The sequence below is a fragment of the Salvelinus fontinalis genome, chromosome 13, assembly GCF_029448725.1.
Source record: "Salvelinus fontinalis isolate EN_2023a chromosome 13, ASM2944872v1, whole genome shotgun sequence".
NCBI lineage: Eukaryota > Metazoa > Chordata > Actinopteri > Salmoniformes > Salmonidae > Salvelinus > Salvelinus fontinalis.
In genome coordinates, this window is record NC_074677.1 from 44,474,729 (window position 1) to 44,501,270 (window position 26,542).

General features: G+C 42.5%; 1 protein-coding gene across 1 annotated transcript in view; it reads left to right on the forward strand.

Annotated features, from left to right (window-relative positions):
* Positions 1 to 1,937: 1,937 nt before the first annotated feature.
* The window catches only part of acadvl (acyl-CoA dehydrogenase very long chain), a 31,831-nt gene continuing 7,226 nt past the window's right edge, over positions 1,938 to 26,542 (forward strand). The window contains exons 1-18 of the mRNA XM_055942992.1: positions 1,938 to 2,873; positions 2,966 to 3,035; positions 6,336 to 6,410; positions 6,683 to 6,755; positions 6,879 to 6,943; positions 7,179 to 7,313; positions 9,572 to 9,716; positions 10,038 to 10,167; positions 11,640 to 11,765; positions 12,597 to 12,795; positions 12,948 to 13,052; positions 15,033 to 15,119; positions 18,553 to 18,615; positions 20,264 to 20,365; positions 20,605 to 20,702; positions 23,627 to 23,699; positions 23,814 to 23,886; positions 25,599 to 25,671. Of these exons, the coding sequence (XP_055798967.1) occupies positions 2,803 to 2,873; positions 2,966 to 3,035; positions 6,336 to 6,410; positions 6,683 to 6,755; positions 6,879 to 6,943; positions 7,179 to 7,313; positions 9,572 to 9,716; positions 10,038 to 10,167; positions 11,640 to 11,765; positions 12,597 to 12,795; positions 12,948 to 13,052; positions 15,033 to 15,119; positions 18,553 to 18,615; positions 20,264 to 20,365; positions 20,605 to 20,702; positions 23,627 to 23,699; positions 23,814 to 23,886; positions 25,599 to 25,671 (1,763 nt within the window). The 5' untranslated portion in view covers positions 1,938 to 2,802. The remainder of the gene's footprint in view (positions 2,874 to 2,965; positions 3,036 to 6,335; positions 6,411 to 6,682; positions 6,756 to 6,878; positions 6,944 to 7,178; positions 7,314 to 9,571; positions 9,717 to 10,037; positions 10,168 to 11,639; positions 11,766 to 12,596; positions 12,796 to 12,947; positions 13,053 to 15,032; positions 15,120 to 18,552; positions 18,616 to 20,263; positions 20,366 to 20,604; positions 20,703 to 23,626; positions 23,700 to 23,813; positions 23,887 to 25,598; positions 25,672 to 26,542) is intronic.

Sequence of the window (26,542 nt, forward strand, 5' to 3'; positions counted from 1 at the left end):
TGAAAAACAACAGGTCTGGGACAGGTGGCGGTTCCATAACCGCAGGCAGAACAGTTGAAACTGGAATAGCAGCAAGGCCAGGCGGACTGGGGACAGCAAGGAGTCACCACGCCCGGTAGTCCCGACGTATGGTCCTAGAGCTCAGGTCCACCGAGAGAAAGAAAGAGAGAAGGAGAAAATTAGAGAGAGCCAAGATTTTCAAAATGTTCATAAATGACAAGCATGGTCAAATAATAATCAGGAATAAATCTCAGTTGGCTTTTCATAGCCGATCATTAAGAGTTGAAAACAGCAGGTCTGGGACAGGTAGGGGTTCCGTAACCGCAGGCAGAACAGTTGAAACTGGAATAGCAGCAAGGCCAGGCGGACTGGGGACAGCAAGGAGTCATCATGCCCGGTAGTCCTGACGTATGGTCCTAGGGCTCAGGTTCTCAGAGAGAGAGAAAGAAAGAGAGAACGAGAGAATTAGAGAGAGCATATTTAAATTCACACAGGACACTGGATAAGACAGGAGAAGTACTCCAGGTATAACCAACTGACCCTAGCCCCCCGACACAAACTACTGCAGCATAAATACTGGAGGCTGAGACAGGAGCGGTCAGGAGACACTGTGGCCCCATCCGAAGATACCCCCGGACAGGGCCAAATAGGAAGGATCAAATAGGAAGCAAAATTATTGTTAATAAATATCATCACCTCTTTTGAGTTTCGTTGCCCATGGGATAAGTATATTTCGCCCCCAGTCATCTTTTCACAGAACTTCAGATGTATTTTTTTGTGAACTTGTTCTAATAGCCTTTTGGTAACGTTCTCCATGTTTGTTGTCAAGGAAGCGAATTATTTTTATACAGGATGTACCGCCCCCACCTACTGTCAACCAATCATGTCAATACAGAGCTATACGGAGCTATGTGGAGCCCTCCACATTGTTACAAAATTTGGGAGGCTCATGGCATCACCTACTGAGCTCGATTTGGCCTTCGCAAGCCTCGGAGGCTCTGCAACTGTGTCACACCCTCCACACAGAGCCTCTGGACCACATGTTCGGATCAAGCATACATAGGCTTTAATCCTGCTGTAGAATTCATTCCAGCCAGCAGTAACCAGTCACTCAGAAAAAAAGAAAAAAAAAAGACTCTGGAGTCAGTAAAATGAGTGGTTCAAAAAGAACGAATCATTCGCGAACTGCAAATCACTATTGTTCACACGCGTATCTTTGGGCAGATACGTGTTGGACTTTAGCTACGTGGGCTAAAGTCCAACTCCAAAACATAAATGAACAAAAGAAAACTGTAACAATATGCAGATCAAAAACGTGAAAACAACCCATTGATCATGTCCTGTGTTGTCAGGAAGCCACGACTATTAAATTGGTCAAAACGTAGAGCATGGCTTGAACCAGAACCGATCATTAAAAACACAACATTTGAATAATCAAATCGTTATTCAATTCCTCGTTAAGTAATGTTTCTTTAGACAATAAAAACAAAAAACAAAACCATTTATGTTTGATTTCAGATTCAAATAAAATAAGAGGCAGGACTCTTAACTCGTTTATCTTGTCATGTAATAGGAAATATTAATTGGACAAAAAGTACAACTAGATTTCATCCACATTGCCACACTTCACAAATACTGCACCCTCAACTTCAAAACTCCTAGTTATACAACCATGTAATTTAGAAATTCGCTCGAAAGAAACTTGACAAATATTTATTGCTTTGGCGAATAGTCATGACTGGTTCAGTCTATCTGTCATGTGGTAAAACAAGGATTATATTGCTGCTTACACCTTGATCACGCCAACAGTATGTTGGTACATCAGAAGTACATTCCTTTCCAATGGGATGCGGCATTAGCCTTGCAGCATTGCTTTGCAGAGGAAGTTACAGTGTGTTCTGTGTGGTGAATGTGTTGGATTTATCGAACGTATGCGTCAAACTGTATGCTGCGGCTTGAGTGAAATTGTAGGCAGAAGGTGAATGTTGAACTTTTGTTGCACACATATTCAGATGGTGACGCGTTCTATTTTGCGCAAACGTACTATCGGTGTGATCAAGGCGTGACAGAAATGATAGCAGAAGGTGAATTATGAACTTTTGTTGCACACATATCCAGATGATGCTGTGTACCATATTGCGCAAAATACTGTCGGTGTGATCAAGGCGTTAATCTGGATGCAAATGCAGTTTTGAGATCCACAGGAGTCATTTGCGTAGCTGGACGTTTCTGACTGGTCTTGGAACTATGACAACTGGATGGGATATGTAGTGATTTTGCCAACACAGCCTATGCCCCTTAACCTTTTTTAAACTATCGCTTTTGTTGATTTAAATCGGAATATATGAGTATAATGACTAATTCGGGAATGGAACAAGCTAACTGGCTCGAGAAAAGTAGATAAAATAGACTACAGAGCTACAATGAATTGCTAAATTACCTCTGGACACGAAGGGTCTACGGAGCTCCTCCTCCACCTTGTCACTCTATGCAGCCTACATTTCCGTATTTCCTGTGCATAGATTCCAAGAAGCTAGACAAGTCTTCCGTATGAGCCGTCTAGACCCGGTCAGACAGGCAGCTGGTGTGTCTAGAATCCTTCTTTCTATGCTCTCGCCATTTTCTTCAGTGGATTTTTTTCTACGTTACACAACGGCAGTAGCCTACTTTAATAAGTCACCGGTTTTGACTCAGAAGGACAAAGTCGTCCATTTGGAGCGCTTATTCGGGACACAAGATCAAACAGATCTCTTTAACCTTAATTTCATTTAATTCTGAAGATAGTTAAGGCGGTCGTTCAATATGCTTTTGGGCAAAGTGAGCTTGACTCCTGCTTTGTGCACAGCACTTCGTATCTCCCCTGCCTTTTCCGGGTAAGTAAATACGTTCTCACTGACAAAACAGCTTTAAAAATATGTATTTATATACGTTCAATAATTTTCAATTCGTATTTATATTCGTGTAGGATTCAGAAGCAGATCGGAGCAGCAGCCACGCAGAATGCCCGCCTCTATGCTTCTTCTCAGGCCGCGGAGGTAGGCTATGTATGGACAGGGCGCTGTCATAAAACAGAACACTCACAGCCACGTACTCTTTTTCCTGGTAAAATTGGAAAAATTGTATCAATGATCAAACATTGTAGAAGTGATTATTCTAAACAGGAGCGTTTGTTGCCATCTTGACAGCTCATAGGTTATGTGTTCAGGTGTCCAAACAAACGATTCTGCGTCATAATGTTGTATTAATAAAATGTTATCCAAATGAGATAAAGTGTAACTGATAAAAGGATGACATTGCTTCCAGTGGAGGTAACCTATATGGACCTACCATATCCATTAGGATATGTAATAGCATCGAGAAGTGGGGGAAAGTTCACCGTGGACTCACGTGACTCCAATGTAGGTTATAGGTGGTGCTGAGTTCTATTTCCATTCAATGATAGACAGGGGACAGCCAGGTCACACAGTGCATGTGTCTGACCAATGACCATGTCAATAGAGTACCACATGTGTCATAATACCCATAAAACCTAGTGGTCAAACAGGGAAATGGTTCCAATTGTTTTTCCACCATACATTTTTCCCATAGGGGATTGTAGAAACACTTAAAATAAGGGCTGTTGGGTGTAAGCTTACCCTGGCATGAAGTTTTGATAACCATGTAAATCTCTCTCAGACAAGGTGACTTTAATCAATATATTTGCCTGTATTTACCTCCCAAAAATGAAACGCTAATTAGCTGCTAATGTGGCTATCATAAAGGATATTTTCTCCAAATCATTTGAGGGAGTGTGCACATGTGGCTATTCTGTGAGTGTTAACAAAGAAACAGGTACTCCAATATGCTTAATTTAGAGTTATGTAACTTTAGTTGTCATGCATATGTTGGGCTATATGCTTTTGATTTTTAATGCATTGTAAGGCTGCATGATGTGACTAATGAGGATTTGAAAAAAGTCACATGAAAGGCATGAGCTCTGCTTAGTTTTTTTTTGCGCAGGCTGTACACTTTTCATCAGTCCCTCATTCACAATTTGACAAGCACTTGATAATGCCTCAAATTTCCCAGCTGCGTCCCCTATATGTGTGGCTGTAATGCCCCCTAGAAAAAATCCATGCCTTTTGCGGTCGGTGGCCGTTGTGCCCTTGGGCTGAAATAATAATAATTTCCTTCTCCTGGCTGCGCGCCAAAGCACCTCTCATTCACATGGTTCTCTGTCACACGATTGGGTCTTTCTCACAGGCTAGTGAGAAAGTGTGAAGACTGACATATCGGGGTCGCAACTGCACACGTCCTTATCCCATTCCAAGGTGCATATTGGAAGAACTGTCCACATTTACTTGTCGTCAGCCAACAAGATGAGTAGGCCTAACGAACAGCAAAAGCACAAGCCTATGTCAACCTGATAGGCCCCCATAGTACAAAAGTTGACCTATTCTGTGCAATAAATAATTTCCCAGACATAGTCTGGGACAGTTGTGGGATGCGATAGATCCCAAATTAATATAACCACTAACATCAAAACTATTTTACGTAATGTGGCTCACACAACCGATCAGAACGTTTAGCTTAAAATGTTGAGAAACTATTAGGCTATTTCTACACATTATAAGCGCAGCAGTGCGCACACCGCTGTAGGCTAGAAGCGTGAATGTCCCATTAACTTGAAAACACCATTTATCAAAAGTGACCCAAATGCGATTATGCATGTAATGCTTTTATTATAAAGGTGCATTCTTATGGTGAAAATTATCTTCCCCAAACTTGAAACTCACGCTCTGTGTAGGTATGCCAGTTAGACTCTACACACACATTGTAAAGCGGATTAATGTGGTTAATTTTAACAAGTTATTTGGCCACTTTAGTTGTGATACAAACCTTATTAAAACATATAGGATGTTATAAAACATGAGGTGTGCGACTATGATTTGAAAAAGTTGCAAAAAAAAGGCATTTGGCAGTTTTTTGCCTTAAGCTGGGCATCATTCACAAGTGATGGGCTATTGTTGCCATAGACATCCGGCACTTACAAAATATCACTGGTAGACCAGATGGTGGCGCTATAACAAGTGATTGACAATACATACATGAAAAGGTCATGTCTCACCCCGTTTGATCTAAAGTCATGAAATTCGGTACATATGGTGCTTTCACTTGAACTGGGAACAGGAAAAAAAGAGGTCAATGATCTCCAGGTCGGAAAGTGGGAGCTCTAGAAAGATGCCCAAGTTTCCCGACTTGGAATTTTAAGTTGGATGACCGTTCCAAAAAAAAATCCCATTAGGGGCTTGTTTTTCTCCAGAGTTCCCAGTTGTCTTGAATGCGACAATAGGTCCCTCTCCTCACAAGGAACAAATTTGCCTCATGGACCCATACGGTCCGCCATGATGGATTTTCTGCCATTAACAATTTAGTGAAAAACATTTCAAACGCTACTCTTCTGGCACCGAATGACCGATCTGTACGAAACTTGATATGTGGAATCTATGGACAACTGTCTCTCAACGCAATATTTTCTAGACTAGTATTGACCAATAAACATTCACAGGGGCGTGGTCTTAAAATATATATATCAGTCAAGGATATTTGTTTTGTCACACAATTTGGTACACATGTTGCAAACACTGTCAACACTTAACATATGCAAGAACCTTCATATCAACCACACGGTGGCGCTATAATTAACACATGTTTATAGCTCTTGATTTGTTTGACTCGGTGCATAAATTTGGCACACGTTCAGGGATATGAGTCTTGCTAACCCACTCGATATCCCAGACACCACTGGCCTGATTTTGAAAACTTGGGTGAATGATGCGTCTTTCCATAGATATCCGTAATTTACAAAATTACACTGATAGGCCCAAGGGTGGCACTATAATAATCAACTGAAATTCAGAACTTATATCAAGCATGTTGTCCCATTATGAGCTTAAATTGTTGTCACTAATTGGCCCGAGATGCGGCGCGGGCATCATTTGTGTGGGACATGTTTAATGTTGCCTTGTTTTTAAATGAACACTCAGATTCTTAAGAGTAATATATTACTGTTTCTCTTTCATATTTAATCCTTGTGTATAGGAAGGATCAGGGTCTTCTACTCTATCTTTGACAAACCCCTTCGCTATTGTTGCCTGTTTCCCCTGTCTAAAGTACTGTACCACTCCATTCAATTATCCTGATCCCCCCTATCAATAATCCATCGGAAATTCAGTTCTTTCAGTCCCTATCTCTCTAACATATTGTAACCATAGAACTAGAATGAGATTATATTTTTATGGTTGTAATCTCTTCTCTCTGTATGACATTGCTTGGTTGTGTTTGTCCCTCTACAGGCAGTGCTGGACAAGCAGGCTGTTGGCACCACCACAGCAACCAAGGCAGCCACTGCCAAGAAGGCACAGAGCGTGGTATGAGTGGAAGACTTATTTTTGTCATAACAACACTCATATTCACCCTTGTATGTTTTAAATCAACCTTCCTCCCTATAAAGTACTGCTTTACTGAAGTTGTCCATACTGGATGTGGCTACCGTTTGGGTCTCCATGTTTTCAAAGTTCAAGATCAACAATTATGACTGAGCTGCGCTTAGATCCCTCTGAAATGCGTTAGAAAGTACAGTATGCATTTCCTGCTTTTTTTTGTGTGACAGTATCAACATGACTCCATGTATCTCTTGTAGGAGTCCCAGTCTTTCGCCGTCAACATGTTCAAGGGCCAGATCAACCCCTCACAGGTCTTTCCCTTCCCCTCAGGTGAATGGACTAGTCATGTTTAGCTGTCAAGGCATCCATGTATTGTTATGCAGCCACTTAGCTGTTATGTAAAGGAGACCTGTTGGAACAACTAACAGTTGAGGTCTTTTTGCTGTTTCCCAGTGATGAACGAGGAGCAGACCCAGTTCCTCCAGGAGTTAGTCCCACCCGTTTCCAAATTCTTTGAAGTGAGTTTCAATTCACCTTTTTTTTTGTGACCAAATTTTTATTTTGCAAATAGTAAACCACAACACATATTTCCTCTTAAGTTATTCAAGCTACATTTCTTTACTGCCATTAGATTTCTCAGCGGAAAACAAAAACAAGCGTTTCTTATTGGACAAGTTCAAAAATGAGTTTTAATGACTCCATCCTAAGCGTATGTAATCTTCCGACTTCAACTGTATATATGGTGTGCTGTAGGAGGTGAATGACCCAGCAAAGAATGACTCCCTGGAGAAGGTGGAGGACAGCACCATGGAAAGCCTGAAAGAGATGGGGGCCTTTGGCTTACAGGTCCCCCAGGACCTGGGGGGCGTGGGGCTCACCAACACACAGGTGAGAACATACACTTTTATCTCTATACACACACAGTCTTGTACAACTAACCTTGTGGAGACACACAATTCAAAAAAAGTATATTTTCCCTAACCTGTACCCTAGTTTCTAACACTAAAACCCATTGAAATAGCATTTGACCTTGTGGGGAGAACAAAATGTCCCTATTTGGTCAAATGTTTGTTTGTTTAATATTGTTGTGGGGAGTTCTGGTTCAACAAGTATAGTTAGAACACACACACACTGACCTGGGGGGGCGTGGGGGTAACAACACACAGGGACACAGACAGACACACACACACACACCTTAAGAGCTATACCCCAACCAGTACGCAGGTAAGCAGGGATACCCTTTTACCTCTATACAGTAAGAACACACTATTCCAACACATAATACACAGGTTAGCAGAAACACCAGCACACGTGTGCAAGGATGCATATACAGTGCCTTTGGAAAGTATTCAGACCCCTTGATTTTTCCCCCACATTTTGTTATGTTACAGCCTTATTCTAAAAGGGATTAAATAAATAGTTTAATCGTCAGCAATCTACACACAATACCCCATAATGACAAATCGAAAACAGGGTTTTAGAAATTTTTGCTAACTTATTAAAAATAAAAAACAAATACCTTTGATTGGACATGATTTGGAAAGGCATGATTTGGAAAGGCACACACCTGTCTATATAAGGTCCCACAGTTGACAGTGCATGTCAGAACAAAAACCAAGCCATGAGGTCGAAGGAATTGTCCGTAGAGCTCCGAGACAGGATTGTCTCGATGCACACATCTGGGGAAGGGTACCAAAATATATCTGCAGCTTTGAAGGTCCCCAAGAACACAGTGGCCTCCATCATTCTTAAATGGAAGAGGTTTGGAATCACCAAGATTCTTCATAGAGCTGGCCGCCAGGCCAAACTGAGGGAGAGAAGGACCTTGGTCAGGGAGGTGACCACGAACTCGATGGTCACTCTGACAGAGCTCTGGAGTTCCTCTGAGAACCTTCCAGAAGGACAACCATCTCTGCACTACTCTCAGGTGCCTTTATGGTACAGTGGCCAGACGGAAGCCCCCCCTCAGTAAAAGGCACACGACAGCCCGATTGGAGTTTGTCCAAAGGCACCTGAAGACTCTCAGACCATGAGAAACAAGATTAACTGGTCTGATGAAACCAAGATTGAGCACTTTCTGACCTGAATGTCAAGCGTCACATCTGGAGGAAACCTGGCACCATCCCTAAGGTGAAGCACGGTGGTGGCAGCATCTTGCTGTGGGCATATTTTTCAGCGGCAGGGACTAGCAGACTAGTCAGGATCGAGGGAAAGATGAAAAAACTAAGTACAGAATACTTAGTACTAAGTACATCTCTCTGTACTTAGTTTTTTCATCTTTCCCTCGATCCTGACTAGTCTCCTAGTCCCTGCCGCTGAAAAATATGGTTTATGAAAACCTGCTCCAGAGCACTCAGGACCTCAGACTGGGGCAAAGTTTTACCTTCCAACAGGACAACAACCTTAAGCACACAGCCAAGACAATGCAGGAGTGGCTTCAGGACGAGTCTCTGAATGTCCTTGAGTGGCCTAGCCAGAGCCCGGACTTGAACCTGAAAATAGCTGTGCAGCAATGCTCCCCATCCAACCTGACCGAGCTTGAGAGGATCGGCAGAGCAGAATGGGAGAAACTCCCTAAATACAGGTGTGCCAAGCTTTTAGTGTCATACCCAAGAAGACTCAAGGCTGTAATCGCTGCCAAAGGTGCTTCAACAAAGTACTGAGTGAAGGGTCTGAATACTTATGTAAATGTGATATTTACTTTTTTTTATTTTTAATACATTTGTACACATTTCTAAAAACCTGTTTTTGCTTTGTCATTATTGAGTATTGTGTGTAGATTGCTGAGGGGGAAGTTGATATATTTTAGAATAAAATTTGGAAAATGTCAATGGGTCTGAATGCTTTCTGGAGGCGCTGTGAGGTGTTGGTGGTGACACTGCTGTTTGTGAAGGATGCTACCATAAGGTTCAAGCCATGTCCACCGGATAAAGAATGATGTGCCGGTAGTAGAAAATCCATCCCTATGTCGAAACAAGTCAGCACGAAACTGAGCTACGTATGTTGCTCTTGATAAGGATGGCTGCAGAATAACTTTTAAGACTTTTTTTAAACTTTTGTGTCCTCTGACAATACTACACCAGACTGGTAGAGTGTACTGTGTAAGTGAAGGACACTCATGTTTTAACGTCCTTTATATTGAACAGTATGCCAGGCTGGTGGAGGTTGTGGGCCAGCACGACCTGGGGGTTGGCATCACTCTGGGTGCCCACCAGTCCATCGGATTCAAGGGCATCCTGCTGGTTGGTAGTCCCGCCCAGAAGGAGAAATACCTGCCCAAGCTGGCCACAGGTGAGAGAGAGGCGGCAGGTAGCCTAGTGGTTAGAGCGTTGGTCGAATCCCCGAGCTGACAAGGTACAACTCTGTCGTTCTGCCCTTGAACAAGGCAGTTAACCCACTGTTCCCCAGTAGACCGTTGTTGAAAATAAGAATTTGTTCTTAACTGACTTGCCTAGTTAAATAAAGGTCAAATAAAAATAGAGGCTTTGTCGTTACTCTCTCTTAGTCATTTTATTTGGTTCCGCCTATGTATTATTATACCTAGACTGTATAATTCCACGTATAAGGCATTTAAAATCTGTTGTCCTTATTTCTCCTTCCTCTTTTATCTAGGTGAGACCCTGGCTGCTTTCTGTCTGACTGAACCAGCCAGTGGCTCTGACGCTGCGTCCATAAAGACCCTCGCTACCCTCTCTCCCTGTGGAAAACACTACATCCTCAATGGAGGCAAGATCTGGATCAGGTACTGCTGGACCACCGACATCGTGCTATTATTTAGTATGGCAAACACACGGTTTAGTGTAGTTTATGTCTTGTACACATTCATAGCTACATTGGAAGTCTGAAGTTTACATACACCTTAGCCAAATACATTTCAACTCAGTTTTTCACAATTACTGACATTTAATCCTAGTAAAAATTCCCTGTCTTCTGTCAGAATAATAGTAGAGAGAATTATTTATTTCAGCTTGTATTTCTTGATCACTTTCCCAGTGGGTCAGAAGTTTACATGCACTCAATTAGTATTTGGTAGCATTGCCTTTAAATTGTTTAACTTGGGTCAAACGTTTCGGGTAGCCTTCCACAAGCTTCCCACAATAAGTTGGGTGAATTTTGGCCCATTCCTCCTGACAGAGCTGGTGTAACTGAGTCAGGTATGTAGGCCTCCTTGCTCGCACACACTTTTTCAGTTCTGCCCACAAATTATCTATAGGATTGAGGTCAGGGCTTTGTGATGGCCACTCCAATACCTTGACTTTGTTGTCTTTAAGCCATTTTGCCACAACTTTGGAAGTATGCTTGGGGTCATTGTTCATTTGGAAGACCCATTTGCAACCAAGCTTTAACTTCCTGACTGATGTCTTGAGATGTTGCTTCAATATATCCACATAATTTTCAACATAACGATGGTCATTATGGTCAAACAGTTCTATTTTTGTTTCATCAGACCAGAGGACATTTCTCCAAAAAGTATGATCTTTGTCCCCATGTGCAGTTGCAAACTGCTTTTTTTATGGCGGTTTTGAAGCAGTGGCTTCTTCCTTGCTGAGCGGCCTTTCAGGTCATGTCAATACAGGACTCGTTTTACTGTGGATATAGATACTTTTGAACCCGTTTCCTCCATCTTCACAAGGTCCTTTGCTGTTGTTCTGGGATTGATTTGCACATTTTTCACCAAAATAAGTTAATCTCTAGGACACAGAACGCGTCTCCTTCCTGAGCGGTATGACGGCTGCGTGGTCACATGGTGTTTATACTTGCGTACTATTGTTTGTACAGATGAACATGGTACCTTCAGGTGTTTGGAAATTGCTCCCAAGAATGAACCAGACTTGTGGTCTACAATTTATTTTCTGATGTCTTGGCTTGTTTCTTTTGATTTTTCCCATGATGTCAAGCAAAGAGGCACTGAGTTTGAAGGTAGGCCTTGAAATGCATCCACAGGTACACCTCCAATTGACTCAAATGATGTCAATTAGCCTTTCAGAAGCTTCTAAAGCCATGACATCATTTTCTGGAATTTTAGAAGCTGTTTAAAAGCACAGTCAACTTAATCTATGTAACTTCTGACCCACTGGAATGTGATTAAGTGAAATAATCTGTAACAATTGTTGGAGAAATTACTTGTCATGCACAAAGTTCCTAATGTAAAGTTGTGGTTGTATACAGCATTGCTATTGTTTTCTTTGACTTATCCTGACTCTGTGTTGTCAGTAATGGTGGTCTGGCTGAGATCTTCACAGTGTTTGCCAAGATGCCCATGATGGATGAGAAGACGGGACAAATGAAAGACAAAATCACAGCCTTTATCGTGGAGAGGAGCTTCGGAGGAGTGACACAGTGAGTGATGGGCGAAAGGATGGAGAGCGGCTGGGAGATGGATACAGATATGGAAGGATGGAGGGATTGGAAGAGGGAGGTCTGAAATGGGGGAATTTAAGTAAGAGTATGTATTGTATGTTTCTTGTTAGAAGCTTCACATGATTGTTGATTTAATGACTATCCCAGTCTCTATATTACTTTTCTGTCTCTCCATAGTCTTGTTTTTAGTGAATATTTTAAGAAGTTTCTGTCCTGAAGATGCACATCCAAATTTTAAAGAAGTTGCAGACAAAGACAAAACAAAAACATTTTAATTTCGGGCTTTAAGCAACCACTCTTTTCGTATACACCCCCCCCCCCCATTTTTCAATTACGACCTTGTCTCATCGCTGCAACTCCCCAACGGGCTCGGGAGAGGCGAAGGTCGAGTCATGCGCCCTCCGAAAAGGAGCGCGGTTTGGCGGGTATTTTAACTCCCATCCGCTTAACCTGGAAGCCAGGTGCACCAATGTGTCAGAGGAAACACCCGCCTCAAGGAGTCGCAAGAGCACAATGAGCCAAGTGAAGCCACTCCGGCCAAACCTTCCCCTAACCCGAAAGATGCTGGGTCAATTATGCGCTGCCCTATGAGACTCCAGGTCACGGCCGGTTGTGACACAGCCCGGGATCGATCCCGGGTCTGTAGTGACGCCACTGCGATGCAGTGCCTTAGACTGCTGCTCCACTCGGGAGGCCCTAAACAAACACCCTTATCCAGGTGACATGTTGTCAATGCATTCATCTAAGGTAGATAAGACACAATGGGACTACATGTATCGTCGACATTTCTGTACCTTCTACCTCCTCCAGCGGTCCCCCTGAGAAGAAGATGGGCATTAAGGCATCCAACACGGCGGAGGTGTACTTTGAGAATGTCCCGGTACCCATTGAGAATGTCCTGGGAGAGGTAGGTGGCGGCTTCAAGGTGGCCATGGCCATCCTCAACAACGGCCGCTTCGGCATGGCCGCCGCCCTCTCCGGCACCATGAAGGGAGTCATCACCCAGGCTGTGAGTAGCGCTGTGTGGGACTATCCAAATAAAGTGTTACCTCTGTTTGCCCTTCAGTTGAGTCTGTCGGGTCTCATTGAAGCTCTGTTACTGTGTTTGTTTTAGCACTTCTTGACCTCCCATACTGACTCCTGTCCTGTCTCCTTGCCCAGGTGGACCATGCAGCCAACAGGGTCCAGTTTGGCAGTAAGATCCACACCTATGGAGCTATTCAGGAGAAGTTGGCACGCATGGCTATGCTGCAATATGTCACTGAGGTACACAGAGTATCTATTGATTGATAATCAATTTATATCTTTCTTTTCCACACACTCAAAACTCTTTACATAGTATGAGGAGAAACTCAGCTCAACCGCCACCATGTGTAGCACCCTGTGGGTGATGCCCTGGCAGCCATTTTAGTTCAGAATGCTCACCACACTTCAGCTGACATGGTGTCAGTGGAGGCTGCTGAGGGGAGGACAGCTCATAATAATGGCTGGAACGGACCAAGTTGAATGGCATCAAATACCCGGAAACCATGTGTTTGACGCATTTGAAACCATTCCACCTATTCCGCTCCAGCCTTTACCACGAGCCCATCCTCCCCAATTAAGGCGCCACCTGTGCATGGTATGCTTACAGCCACTGGCAGAAAGACGGAAGCAATCGCATAATGCACATCATAATCCATTACTCAATCAATCAACCAAATGTATTTATAAAGAACCTCATCAGATGTCACAAAGTGCTGTACAGAACCCCAGCCTAAAACCCCAAACGGCAAGCAATGCAGGTGTAGAAGCACGGTGGCGAGGAAAAACTCCCTAGAAAGGCCAGAACCTAGGAAGAAACCTAGAGAGGAACCAGACTCTGAGATGTGGCCAGTCATCTTCTGGCTGTGCCCGGTAGAGATGATAAAAGTACATGGCCATTAAGGCCAGATTGTTCTTCAAGATGTTCAAACGTTCATAGATCACCAGCAGAGTCAAATACTAATCAGTGGTTATTGAGGGTGCAACAGATCAGCACTTCAGGAGTAAATATCAGTTGGCTTTTTATAGCAGGTCATTCAGAGGTCGAGACAGCAGGTGCAATAGAGAGGGAGAGAGCGGGTCGAAACAGCAGGTCCGGGATAAGGTAGCATGTCCGGTGAACAGGTCAGGGTTCGATAGCTGCAGGCAGAACAGCTGAAAACTGGATCAGCAGCATAGTCAGGTGGGATGGGGACAGTCAGGAGTCATCATGCCAGGTAGTCCTGAGGCATGGTCATAGGGCTCAGGTCTGCTGGGAGAGGACGAGAGAGACATGGAAGAATTAGTGAGCATACCTAAGATCACACAGGACACCAGATAGGACAGACTGAGCCTAGCCCCCCCCCCCCCCCCCACACACACACACACAGACTATTGCAGACTACTGGGCACTTAGACAGGTGGGGTTGGGGGACATTGGCCCCGTCCGACGATACCCTGGACAGGCCAAACAGGCAGGATATAACCTCACCAACTTTGCCAACGCACAGCCCCCACACCACCAGAGGGAGATCAACAGGCCACCAACTTACAACCCTGAGACAAGGCTGAGTATAGCCCACGAAGATCTCCCCCACGGCTGGAGCCCGAGGGGGTGCAAATCCTGACAGGAAGGTCACGTCACTGACTCAACCCACTCAAGTCGAGTATAGTGAAAAAAGCATGGCAAGACGTGATGCACCCCTCCTAGGGTCAGCATGGAAGAGCACTAGCAAGCCAGTGACTCAGCCCACGTAATAGGGTCAGAGGTCAGACTACATTCAATTATAGGACCTACTACAGAGATGAGTCTTCAGGAAAGACTTAAAGGTTGAGACCGAGTCTGTGTCTCTCACATAGATGGGCAAACCATTCCATAAAAATGTAAATCTATAGGAGAAAGCCCTGCCTCCAGCTGTTTACTTAGAAATTCTAAGAACGATAAGGAGGCCTGATTCTTGTGACCGTACATATAGGCACAGTACCAGTCAAAAGTTTGGACACCTACTCATTCAATGGTTTTTCTTTCTTTTTACAAATTTCTACCTTGTAAAATAATAGTGAAGACATCACAACTATGAAATGACACAGATGGAATCATGTAGTAACCAAAAAAGTGTTAAACAAATGTATTTTATATTTGAGATTCTTCAGAGTAGCCGCCCTTTGCCTTGATGACAGGGAGCTTCTTTTGGTATCCTGTTGTGATTTTCATGTCCTCTTCTCCCCTCCCCTTTCTTTCAGTCCATGGCATACATGATCAGTGGGAACATGGACAGTGGATCCAAAGATTACCATATTGAAGCTGCCATCAGCAAAATCTTTGCCTCTGTGAGTACAGCACTGTCTGGTTTTATCTTCTTTTAAGAATTTCACAACAATTACTTCAATTGTGTAAATATTCCATAAGATACATTGCAAAATGAATGCATTTTCATCAGAAACTTCAGGACACACAATGTATTTGAATCAGTCAGAAAATGTATTGATTTGATCCAGAAGATCCTGCATAGACTGTAAATACTGAAATAAGACGATTAGTGTGTTTTCTGACTGTAAGACAACAGTTTCCTGCCCAGAATGCAACCATTTGAAAGGCTTGACTTAACAAAAGCCCATTGAGATGCGCACGATTCAAGACGGGTGCGCTTCACACTAGAGGTGTCCAAAAAGTTAGATCTGTTCTGGATCCTTGGCTTTTCCACCCGACCAGATATGCATAAATATATATATATATATTTTTAAACGTAATCGTTCTGAATGGACCTAAGGACAGTCGGACCCAAACAGACCGTGCCGGTTCGGATCTGAGAGACCCGTTCAGATTCGAGAGTAGAAAGAGAGAAAGAAACCTCCTCAATAAACAAGCGATATTGGCCAAATGATCCACAGTTACGTGTCCTTAACTCTCTTTAACAAATAAAAATTGATATGTAGCACCCTCAAATTTATAGCATATTGTTTTATTGGTTTTTAATTTCCTAAAACAATGGTTCAGCTGTCTGAGATTTGAGCGCTGAATGCAACAGGGCATTGTATGCCTGTAGGTCTAGGCGTCCACTGTATGAAATGAATATTTACAATCCAAGTCTAAAGGAAGAGAAGTTTAGGCCTAGATAGACCAGCGCCATGTTCCCAACACCGACATGCATTTCTTTATAGGGAAAGGGGGATACCTAGTCAGTTGTACAACTGAATGGGGAACAGTGGCTTAACTGCCTTGCTCAGGGGAAGAACGACAAATGTTTACCTCGTCAGCTCGTTGATTTGATCCAGCAACCTTTCTGCTACTTGTCAGATAGGCTACTACTGCTATACAGATAGGTGTACAGAAGGAGGCTAATTTGTACATTTTCAATCAGCTTATTTAATAAAGATGAGCATTTATATTGTTAGATTAATGGAGTTACTCTGCTAGGCCCAAAACATTCTTCCTCACCTCCTCACTGTCGGAGTTAATTGGAACGCTGCTGCGCATGTAACAGTATAACTTTACGTCGTCCCCTCGCCCCGACACGGGCGCGAACCAGGGACCCTCTGCACACATCAACAACAGTCACCCACGAAGCGTCGTTACCCATCGCTCCACAAAAGCCGCGGCCCTTGCAAAGCAAGGGGCAACACTACTTAAGTCTCAGAGCAAGTGACGTAACTGATTGAAATGCTACTAGCGCGCACCCGCTAACTAGCTAGCAATTTCACATCCGTTACACTCACCCCCCTTTCAACCTCCTCCTTTTTCCGCAGCAACCAGTGATCCGGGTCAACAGCATCAATGTAACAGTATAACTTTAAACCGTCCCCTCGCCCCGACACGGGCGCGAACCAGGGACCCTCTGCACACATCAACAACGGTCGCCCACGAAGCACGGTCGTTACCCATCGCTCCACAAAGGCCGCGGCCCTTGCAAAGCAAGGGGCAACACTACTTAAGTCTCAGAGCAAGTGACGTAACTGATTGAAATGCTACTAGCGCGCACCCGCTAACTAGCTAGCAATTTCACATCCGTTACACTCACCCCCCTTTCAACCTCCTCCTTTTTCCGCAGCAACCAGTGATCCGGGTCAACAGCATCAATGTAACAGTATAACTTTAAACCGTCCCCTCGCCCCGACACGGGCGCGAACCAGGGACCCTCTGCACACATCAACAACGGTCGCCCACGAAGCACGGTCGTTACCCATCGCTCCACAAAGGCCGCGGCCCTTGCAAAGCAAGGGGCAACACTACTTAAGTCTCAGAGCAAGTGACGTAACTGATTGAAATGCTACTAGCGCGCACCCGCTAACTAGCTAGCAATTTCACATCCGTTACACGCACAGCCTTCGTAAGCCTGCCTAATAAGACGTACCCCACCAAACCTTCACAAAAGTTTCTGAACTCTATTAGGGTACTATCAAGTCTACAAGTCAATTAAATGTTTATAAGGAAAATACGAACAGGTTATTATATTGCGTCATTAAGTTTTGCGTCTCGCCTTAGGTTTTTCCTTTCCATGGTTTGAGTGAGAGTAGGCCTATAGGGCTACGGTAATTCTATTATGGCAAAACGCAACATTAGCTTAATTTGCCTCAACAGAACTCAACAAATGTCAGCAATTGCTAAGGCCACTTATTTTCCAACAGCCATATTTTTAACCCATATCTAACTAAATATAGCACAAAATTAAAATGACAGTTCGAACTTAATTGAGCCAATTAAAATGTATCAACAAAATTAAACAAAACACTTTTTGCATATATAAAGAATTGGTTTCGATTCTTAAATACATCTAAAATAATAATAGTAATGATTATAGCGTAATGATAAAACATTATAATAAATACGAAAATAAGTTCGAAAATTTGCATCAAACCTGAATAGCACACAGTCTATTTGACCGGGCCAACATTCTTATTACATTTGTCCTCTAAAACTTGTCCCCAAGGACATCCCCCTTGTAGGCTTCTTTTCACTATAATCTTCCTCCTCCAACTTGTATTTTACTTAAATGAAAAAGGCCTCCATCTTTGCTATCAACAGTAGCCAAGGCTCCTTTCACTTGCGCGCTCTCTCTCTCTCCTCAGCAGCAGGAACATGTGACGTGAGCAGCCAAAACCAGTTTCAGCTGGACATAAGCTATACGTTTTATTGTTGCAATTGGCTGACACCGATAACAACACAGTTCTCATCCACTCGCATACATTCAATTAACTGAGCATGGGTCCAGTCGGTAAATCCATTTGAATTGCACATACCTGAGACTCATGGCAATTATATCAAACTGACCTAGATCCGAGACAAAAGTCAGAGTTTAGGACTCGTACCCGCTCGGGGTCGGATATCGGATCTGTCGGACCCGTGCCTCTACTTGGCGCTGCTACAACTCGTACGCTACGGGACCGCAACAGCAGAGAAGTTTAGCCTCGCGCTCCAACGCTCCTAGTTGTTGCGGGAATTGACCCACTACTACTGTTTACTTTGTGCATCTATTCTAAGTCATCTCACTCGGTCTACCTTTAAACCCAACCTAACTTGTGACATCACCTTATGCACTACTGCCCCACAGTGGCAAGAAGTGACATCCCCAAAAACACACAAACTATACCACACATGAATAACTCCTAGCCTCCCACGCATAGGCTATTTTCTGTCCTTAAGACTCAAACTGAAAACGAAATAATATAAAAATGAAATAGAAATGTTTTTGTAAAATGAAATAATCTTAGCTAATAGTAATAAAAATGAATATAAATCTATAATAACCTTGTCTCTCTCTCGTAGGAGGCTGCCTGGGAAGTGACTGACGAGTGTATCCAGGTCATGGGAGGAATGGGCTTCATGAAGGTTAGTCTGCGTCACTGGCTGCTGGGATTGTTGGGAGTGGTTGTGTGTGTGTGTGTGTCGTACATAGAGATGTAGTGTATGATTTACAGGGGTGAAAATAGCGTTTGTTCCCGGTATGCGAATGCACCCCCCAAAAAATGATGGGCCTAATAGAATTACATCTAGAATCCCTATTCATTCCATTGGATCTCTTTGGACCTGGAAGAAAATATGTTACATCTTTTTAAATGCATTATTTGAAAAAAAAATTGCAGTATTTTTTTTTTATTGTACTTTCACAATTTTCACCCAAATTTAAGAGATGCCAAAAAAAAATCAGTAAGCACTTACACACACCTGCATACATGTATAGAGATATTTATATATATATATATATATATATATATATATATATATATACATACACATACATACATACATACATACATACATACACACACACACACACACACACACACACACACACACACACACACACACACACACACACACACACAGTGGGGAGAACAAGTATTTGATACACTGCCGATTTTGCAGGTTTTCCTATTTACAAAGCAAATAGAGGTCTGTAATTTTTATCATAGGCACACTTCAACTGTGAGAGACGGAATCTAAAACAACAATCCAGAAAATCACTTTGTATGATTTTTAAGTAATTCATTTGCATTTTATTGAGTGTTAATTGGAACGGGGTTATTGCAGTGATCCTTTACAGATTTGAAGCTTCTGAAAAATGAAAGATCCTGTAAGGAGTATTTAGAAAAAGAAGTCTCAATGTCTAACCAAATAGAGGAGTCATTGTTTGCGATCCAGATAAAGCCTTCATGACCTTTGTAATGTGTCATAAACTTTATGGGATCACTCACATAAGAGGACGAAACAGATTTAAAACTGCAGTTCATCACAATAAAATGACAGCTCTTAATAAGGATTGTTTAAAAAGACCAGCTCTATACAACATTAGAACATTGTTTTGAGCTGTCGAACAATCAATTCAGTAGGCTCCTGTAAGCTTGCCTACCTGCGCGCATTCGTCCACTCTAAAAGAATTCCTGCAACCATACAGTGCGCTGTACACCTGCCATTTAATGAATGGAAAAGACATCTGTTACAAAACACACCAAAAATCGAATGAATGAAATTCAGTGATTTTTGTCATTTATTAGGCCTACCTACACTTGTAGCCTGAATTCATGTGTCATCTGCTGTCTGTGCGTTTCGGTCTCAGCCACTCATCTCTGCCTTTTGTAGAATGTCACTGTTATCATCCAACCACACTGCATTTTGGAGCATATTCTACATGTTTTCAAGTCCATTCGCTCATGTTTCATGCGACTGACATGGGGTAATGATAAATAATAGCCTACAGGTCTTGGCATCTTTGTTTTAACAATTGCGATAGACTCCTGTTCGACTGGTACGGCGTACCCGCACTATTTATTTCCAGCTTACTTTCATCCCTGGTTTAATGTCAGCGTCTTACATAGAAATAGATTTAGATCACTACAATGGACATTGTTGGTGTGTAGACATGACTACAGAGAGGCGCTATTGTTTTATGCCGGGTGTGTGTGCTTACTGTGAGTGACTAGGAGTGGTGCCTTTGAAGACTGACATCTTATGGCTGTTTCCTGTGGTCTGTATGCAGGGCTCTGGTGTGGAGAGGGTGATGAGGGATCTTAGAATCTTCAGGATCTTTGAGGGAACCAACGACATTCTCAGACTGTTTGTGGCTCTCAACGGATTCCAGGTACACTACATGTCACCTATTTTGTCTGAACGATCATACTGTCTTTGTTTTTGAAATGGAAATAGAATTGCATGAACGGCAATCCCCATTCAAGTCACTGTCTCATGATGGGTGGGCCGGAGGCCATATTGAGTCTACCCAATATATGTTCCTTTTGTAGTAATTCTATTCCAATGTGGTTTTCTATGTCGGTGTGAGATATGGAGAGTGAATGGTATTGATCTTCCTGTTGTTTTCAGGATGCAGGGAAGCACCTGAAGTCTCTACAGCAGGCTCTGAAGAACCCTCTGGGAAACGCTGGGCTGCTGGCTGGAGAAATGACCAAGAGGGCCAAGAGGTCAGTGTGTAACACGCTGTTTAAGAAGCCCACTTGTCAACACACTAGGGCTGACCCCATTTAGTCGACTAGTCGATAGTTTGGTCGACCGAGATTTCTTTAGTCGAGCAGTAGCAAAAAAACAAATACAAAAAAAAATATCATGTTGTACAAGACACCCCTCTGATTTGCGCTGAGTGGACTGATCCATTGTGGAGGCCGTGGGGATGGCTCAGTCCAAGATGTGCTACTGAAATTGTATATGGATATATTACATAAAAACGATGGTGTAACACTAATAAAACATTTATTTTAAAACAAATGCGCTCTCTCCCACGTTGGATAGTGGTCGCTGTCCGTGGTTCTGAAACGCATCATAGCGCTGTTGAATTGGCGCCATTTCCTAGACCTTGTTGCTTGTTAACAAAGTTAACCAGCATATTGGTGTTGAGAACAATGCGGCGGAGGTGGCAGCAGAATGAGGAGATGAGAAGACAGCCCTTGACTTATTGCCTAAGAAAAGTGAGGAGAGGGGAGACCCCAACATAACTAGGTCTATAATCGACAGTCTAACTGTTTAATGTGCCTGGCTTTATAAATCATCAATATATATATATATATATCTACATAAATAAGACAGATCCTGCTTCTGTTGCCTGTTTGAGTGTTTCTTTAATAGCCTACTGATGAGCACCAAGCCTAGCACAACATGTCAAGTAAACAATTTCACAAATTCAGCTGTTTTAATCTTTACTTTACTGTAATAATGACTACACTTTATAATTAGCTTAAACAATAAATAAGCCGTTAGATTTTGGACATTTAATTCCCGAACGAATGCAACTGTTTTTAGTCTTTGCGGTAATAAAGGTGGACAATCAGAGTTTCACCCCATTGTCATGATCGATGGTTTCAAGTTTGTATCCGTCATTTTTTTTTTTTGACAAGCTGATCATAACAAAAAAGAAAATACTTATGCATTTCCCGCAGTGTAAATGCATTGCACATAGGCTCGGGATAACTCCTAACAAAGTTGGGTAGCTGAAATTCAGTGCTTATGTAACGGATGTGAAATGGCTAGCTAGTTAGCGGGTACGCGCTAGTAGCATTTCAATCAGTTACGTCACTTGTTCTGAAACCTAGAAGTAGGGTTGCACCTTGCTCTGCAAGGGCCGTGGCCTTTGTGGAGCGATGGGTAACGATGCTTCGTGGGTGTCAGTTGTTGATGTGTGCAGAGGGTCCCTGGTTCGCGCCCGTGTCGGGGCGAGGGGACGGTTTAAAGTTATACTGTTACACTTAAATAGCCAAATTGATTAGTCACAGGAATCAGGACTAATAAAGCCAACTCAATGGCCTGTTTTACAAACGGTGGCCCTACCATTGTAGGCCGACATGGTAGGCTAAAATCTAGTAAACACGTGAGCACGAGCGTACATCTTTTTTTGGTCCTGTCTGGATGTTGCTTTTTGGTGTTTTACAAACGGTAGGCTTATCACAGATGGGCGTTATTTTCAGGCAAAACTGTAGGCTACACCTCGGTAAGCACGGACCGACATCTTTTGGGTCTCGCCTAAGGAGAGTAACATTTCCAACCAGAATAACCTACAATTGTTCGGCGAACTCCAAGGTCCTCTGATAACACTAGTCCCATGCGAATCGACATCCCCGTGGTTTGAGAGAAATGCCCGCGTTTGACAGGTGTTTGCTTGCGGTTTTCACAAGAAAACAACAACTGATTGGATAAATTGAACTAAGCGCTGTGCACAGGCTACACGTAGGCCATTCATATAGAGTTGATCAACTTTTACAGTGAATGCTTTTGTTTGTTTTGTGCTTGTCAGTTGAATATTACCAAATGCAGCAGTAAGAAATATTGAGCCTATTTAATGCAACCTTTGCTGTTAATAGATGACAAAGTAGCATACAACTGACCTAAACACTTGGAAATGATAAGTTACTTTCTCATCCATAGCGTTTAAAATGTATCTCACGGGCAATTGCGCTGTTTAGCTCACATCTGAAGGCTGGGGGGGAATTTAGGACGTACTGCGGCTTGCTAAAGTATCCTAATGATTTATGATCACACTTCCTCAATTCAAATATTATGGCGACATTTAAAGGGGAGATGGTTTAGAAAGTTGGGACGAAAGCTGGAGTTCTCAGTGTGACCTAATCACCTGGACATGTTGAAATACTTTATCTTCACGCCTAGAGTAAAAACCTCCAGGCTTCCGTCATAACTGTCAGTTTATTGGGAAAAAATTAAGAATTACATGGGGCAGTCTGGGGAAAAAAACACGAATCCCATCCGAATCATCCTCTGGAATAAGGGACATTCTGGAGTAATAATTACACAACCAACGTTCTCTATTAATACTAGTCCCTTGCGAACAGGTTCTAGGTTACTTGCATGCGATGCGTACATGTGTCACGTAAAGAGAGCAAGGGTTAAGGGAATAGGGAATGTTTTTCCTAAACAAATGATGGATTTCGAAAACAACTTTTAGGTCAGAAATGGCTGTAATTATGTTTTAGCTCCTGCAACACGGACAGCGCGATGAACATTTTGATGTTCTGTGGTGGTCGCTACAGCAGGGAGGAGAGAGCGACAACGGGTGCTAGTCAGTCACTCGCTGTCTTTTTCTTTTTAGCACAGCAAGTCTGAGCCCGGCCCTGCACAATCAAATCAATTGCTGGTCGGACTCCCTCGTCATTTGTCTTAATTATTTAATCAAACCGTGTGCTTAAAGCATCAGACAAGCTCAGTGAATATAGTTGATTTGATTCAAACACATAGGATGTGTCAATATATGGGAAAATGCATGTTTCAAAATGTCAACCAATCGATTGATCGAAAGAACAGACAACTCTTGGTCGATCTATTTTTTTTTAATCTGACAGCCCTACAACACTCCCTAACCATCTGTCTCTTTCTTGTTATCCAGGAGGGCAGGTCTGAGCACTGGCCTCTCTCTACAGGGATCAGTCCATCCGGAGCTCTCTCACAGTGGAGATCTGGTGAGAGAGATTCAAAGCTTGCATTGACCTCCGTGGCTGTATGTAATCCATCCATGCCATAATGTCACTGTACGTCTAAGACTCCCAGTTGATTGACGTCCGTATTTCTTCCAGGCTGTTAAAGCTATCGAGCACTTTGGAGTCACTGTCGAGGATATGCTGCTCAAACACGGCAAGAACATCCTCCGTGAGTATTTATAATACACTGTCAACCTACAGTACATAAGAAGAACTAAATGTGTGAACCTGATTTTTAAGGATGCCCAACTAGCACATTTGGATCCTTTAAAGTTGTGGGAACGTACGTTTTTGTTTCCCCCATTGGTTCTGGGAACGAAGCCGTACATTTCCTGACTTCTAAAACGACATGTTTTTTTAAAAGCTCTGAGAACGGAAGTGAACATTTTCCACTGTTCTGGGAACATCACTTTTTAGGTTGCTGGGAGGTTATGAGAACCAGGATGAAGGTAGCAAGTTTTTTTTTTTTTTTTTTTTTTTTTTTTTACTGATACAAAGCTGTACATTTTTGTCTATTCAAACACACCCCATAACAAGTGAGAGGATATAGAAAGGTTTTGTTGAAGCTCGGAATGTATGTTTTTAAATAATTCTTAGAACGTTATTTGAGCGTTACTAATGTTTTCTTGTGTTTGTGATGGAAAGTTTTCTGAATGTTCTGAGAAGTTGAGTTTTTAAAATGAACCATGAGGAAATCTGCAGAAAACGGTGGTGGAAATTCTACCTTTAACTAGTGAGGAGAGGCAAAATCAATAATCAATCAAAGTATTACTTTTATAAAAAACATATTATAATAAGGAGGCTGGTCGCGCCACCCACGCAGGTGAAATGGAGTGAGAGCCTCCTGTACAAAGAGTACAGGATCATTTATATAGTCAAGCTACCCAACGCAAGCATCTGCAAAGCACGTGACCCTGTGTGTGTGAGGGGAGACAACTGGGTGAAAAGGTTGCCTCAGTCTGTCACAACTGAGTGAGGACAATATGGCCAGAATGACAGGAAGTCACCCCAGACATACTACCTTTAACAGTAGCTCAACGGTTCCCCCAAGCTGGGCAAGCAAGTGCCTTTGACTGTCGGCCCAGATGATGTATGGCCGTACTGGTCACACACAAACCTTGAATCTTTCGCCCAGAAACAGGCTCCAAACAGAACAATAGTTCTATCACTGGTGTGCAGAATTTAACACTTTTTTAATTTAACACTGCTCTGTCTTCAGTTAAGCGAAGAGGAACTAGTTAGTTTCTGTCAGCTCTTGGGTAAGCACCCAGATATCATGGGGTCATTCTACACACACACACACACACACACACACACACACACACACTGTTCTATCTTTATATGAGTTAGTTTCTGTCAGCTCTTGGGTAAGCACCCAGATATCATGGGGTCATTCTACACACACAGAACAGTTAGAGCAGGCCTCTTATTACTGCGCAGACACGCTCCTCCATCTTATGAGTTATTTTCTTTGACAATCTCAAGCCCAACGCCTAGGCTCAAAGACAGATATTTCAGTGCACAAGCATTAGTGAGGTTTAACTTCAAAATGCCCTCACAAAACGTTATGCAGAAGTACTGAAATTCTCACAGAAGAACGTTTTCTTAACATTCTCTGAATGCTCTGAGAACATGCCTTTTTAAATAGAACCGGGAGTAAACCTGTAGAAAACGTTATGCTGCTTGCCGGGTATCCTGCACCGTACCCAGAACGTTGTGGGAAGGTTGAATGTTTGAATGTAAAATAACCATAGGACAACACGCTCTGACCAAGCTCTAAGAAACATATGGTTCTCAGAACGTTATGTGCTAGCTGGGTAGTGTTTAATGGCCAATATTATATGGTTCGTATTCTAATGTTATTTCTCCTCTCCATTGCAGATGAGCAGTTTGTGCTGAAGAGAGTGGCAGACAGTGCCATTGACCTGTACGCTATGGTTGTTGTCCTGTCCAGGTAATACTGATCCTTACTAAACCATGTTTTATTTGTAGAAATGCTGTATTAGAATCTGTATGTTGTCTGGTGTTCTTTGCTTTTGTGATGTCATCGCTGCTCTCTGGTCCACTCTTACCCAATGGGTCGTTCCACTTCAAAAAGCACAAGAGGATTTCCACACCCACCATCTCAGATTGCGCTGAAATAATTTGTTGTTAGAAACAAACGAGATTAGCATTCCTGCATCATTATTTTTTTGAAATATAATTGGATCTCTGAGAAATTGAATGGAAAATTCCACCCCAAAACGATATTTTGGTATTTGTTTCATTAGTCCCAAAATGTTTTGCATGTCAGCCATCAAGAGCTGCAGCATCATACCAGCTGTGTTTCGGTATTTTGAAAGTTATTGATCTTGATTGCTGACATGCAAAACGTTTTGGGACTACATCAACAATTGACAAATGAAACAAATACCAAAATTTAGTTTTGGGGTGGAATTTTCCTTTAAGCTGTTTGTGCTTCCAAATTGGCTGTTTTTAATTTAAAGGAATCATATATAATATAGTACCTAACATCTGATTTGGACAACTTTTTTTCTAACAATGAGTTAGACGAGGAATCCCGCCACACCATCGCCAATCCCACCCCAACAACGAGTATGTAGTATCACTTCTCTTTCTGACATGTATTATGGAGCTGTGGCTCAAGAGTATTGTTTCTTCATCCCATGTAATGTATTCTCAGTGAATTTATTTTTCTGTTCAGAGAAATTAGTCATCACATTTTTTGTCACATGTGCCCGAATTTCAATGGGTGTAGACTTTACCATGAAATGTTTGCTTATGAGCCCTTTCAAACTATGCAGAGTAAAAAAAAATAATAATAA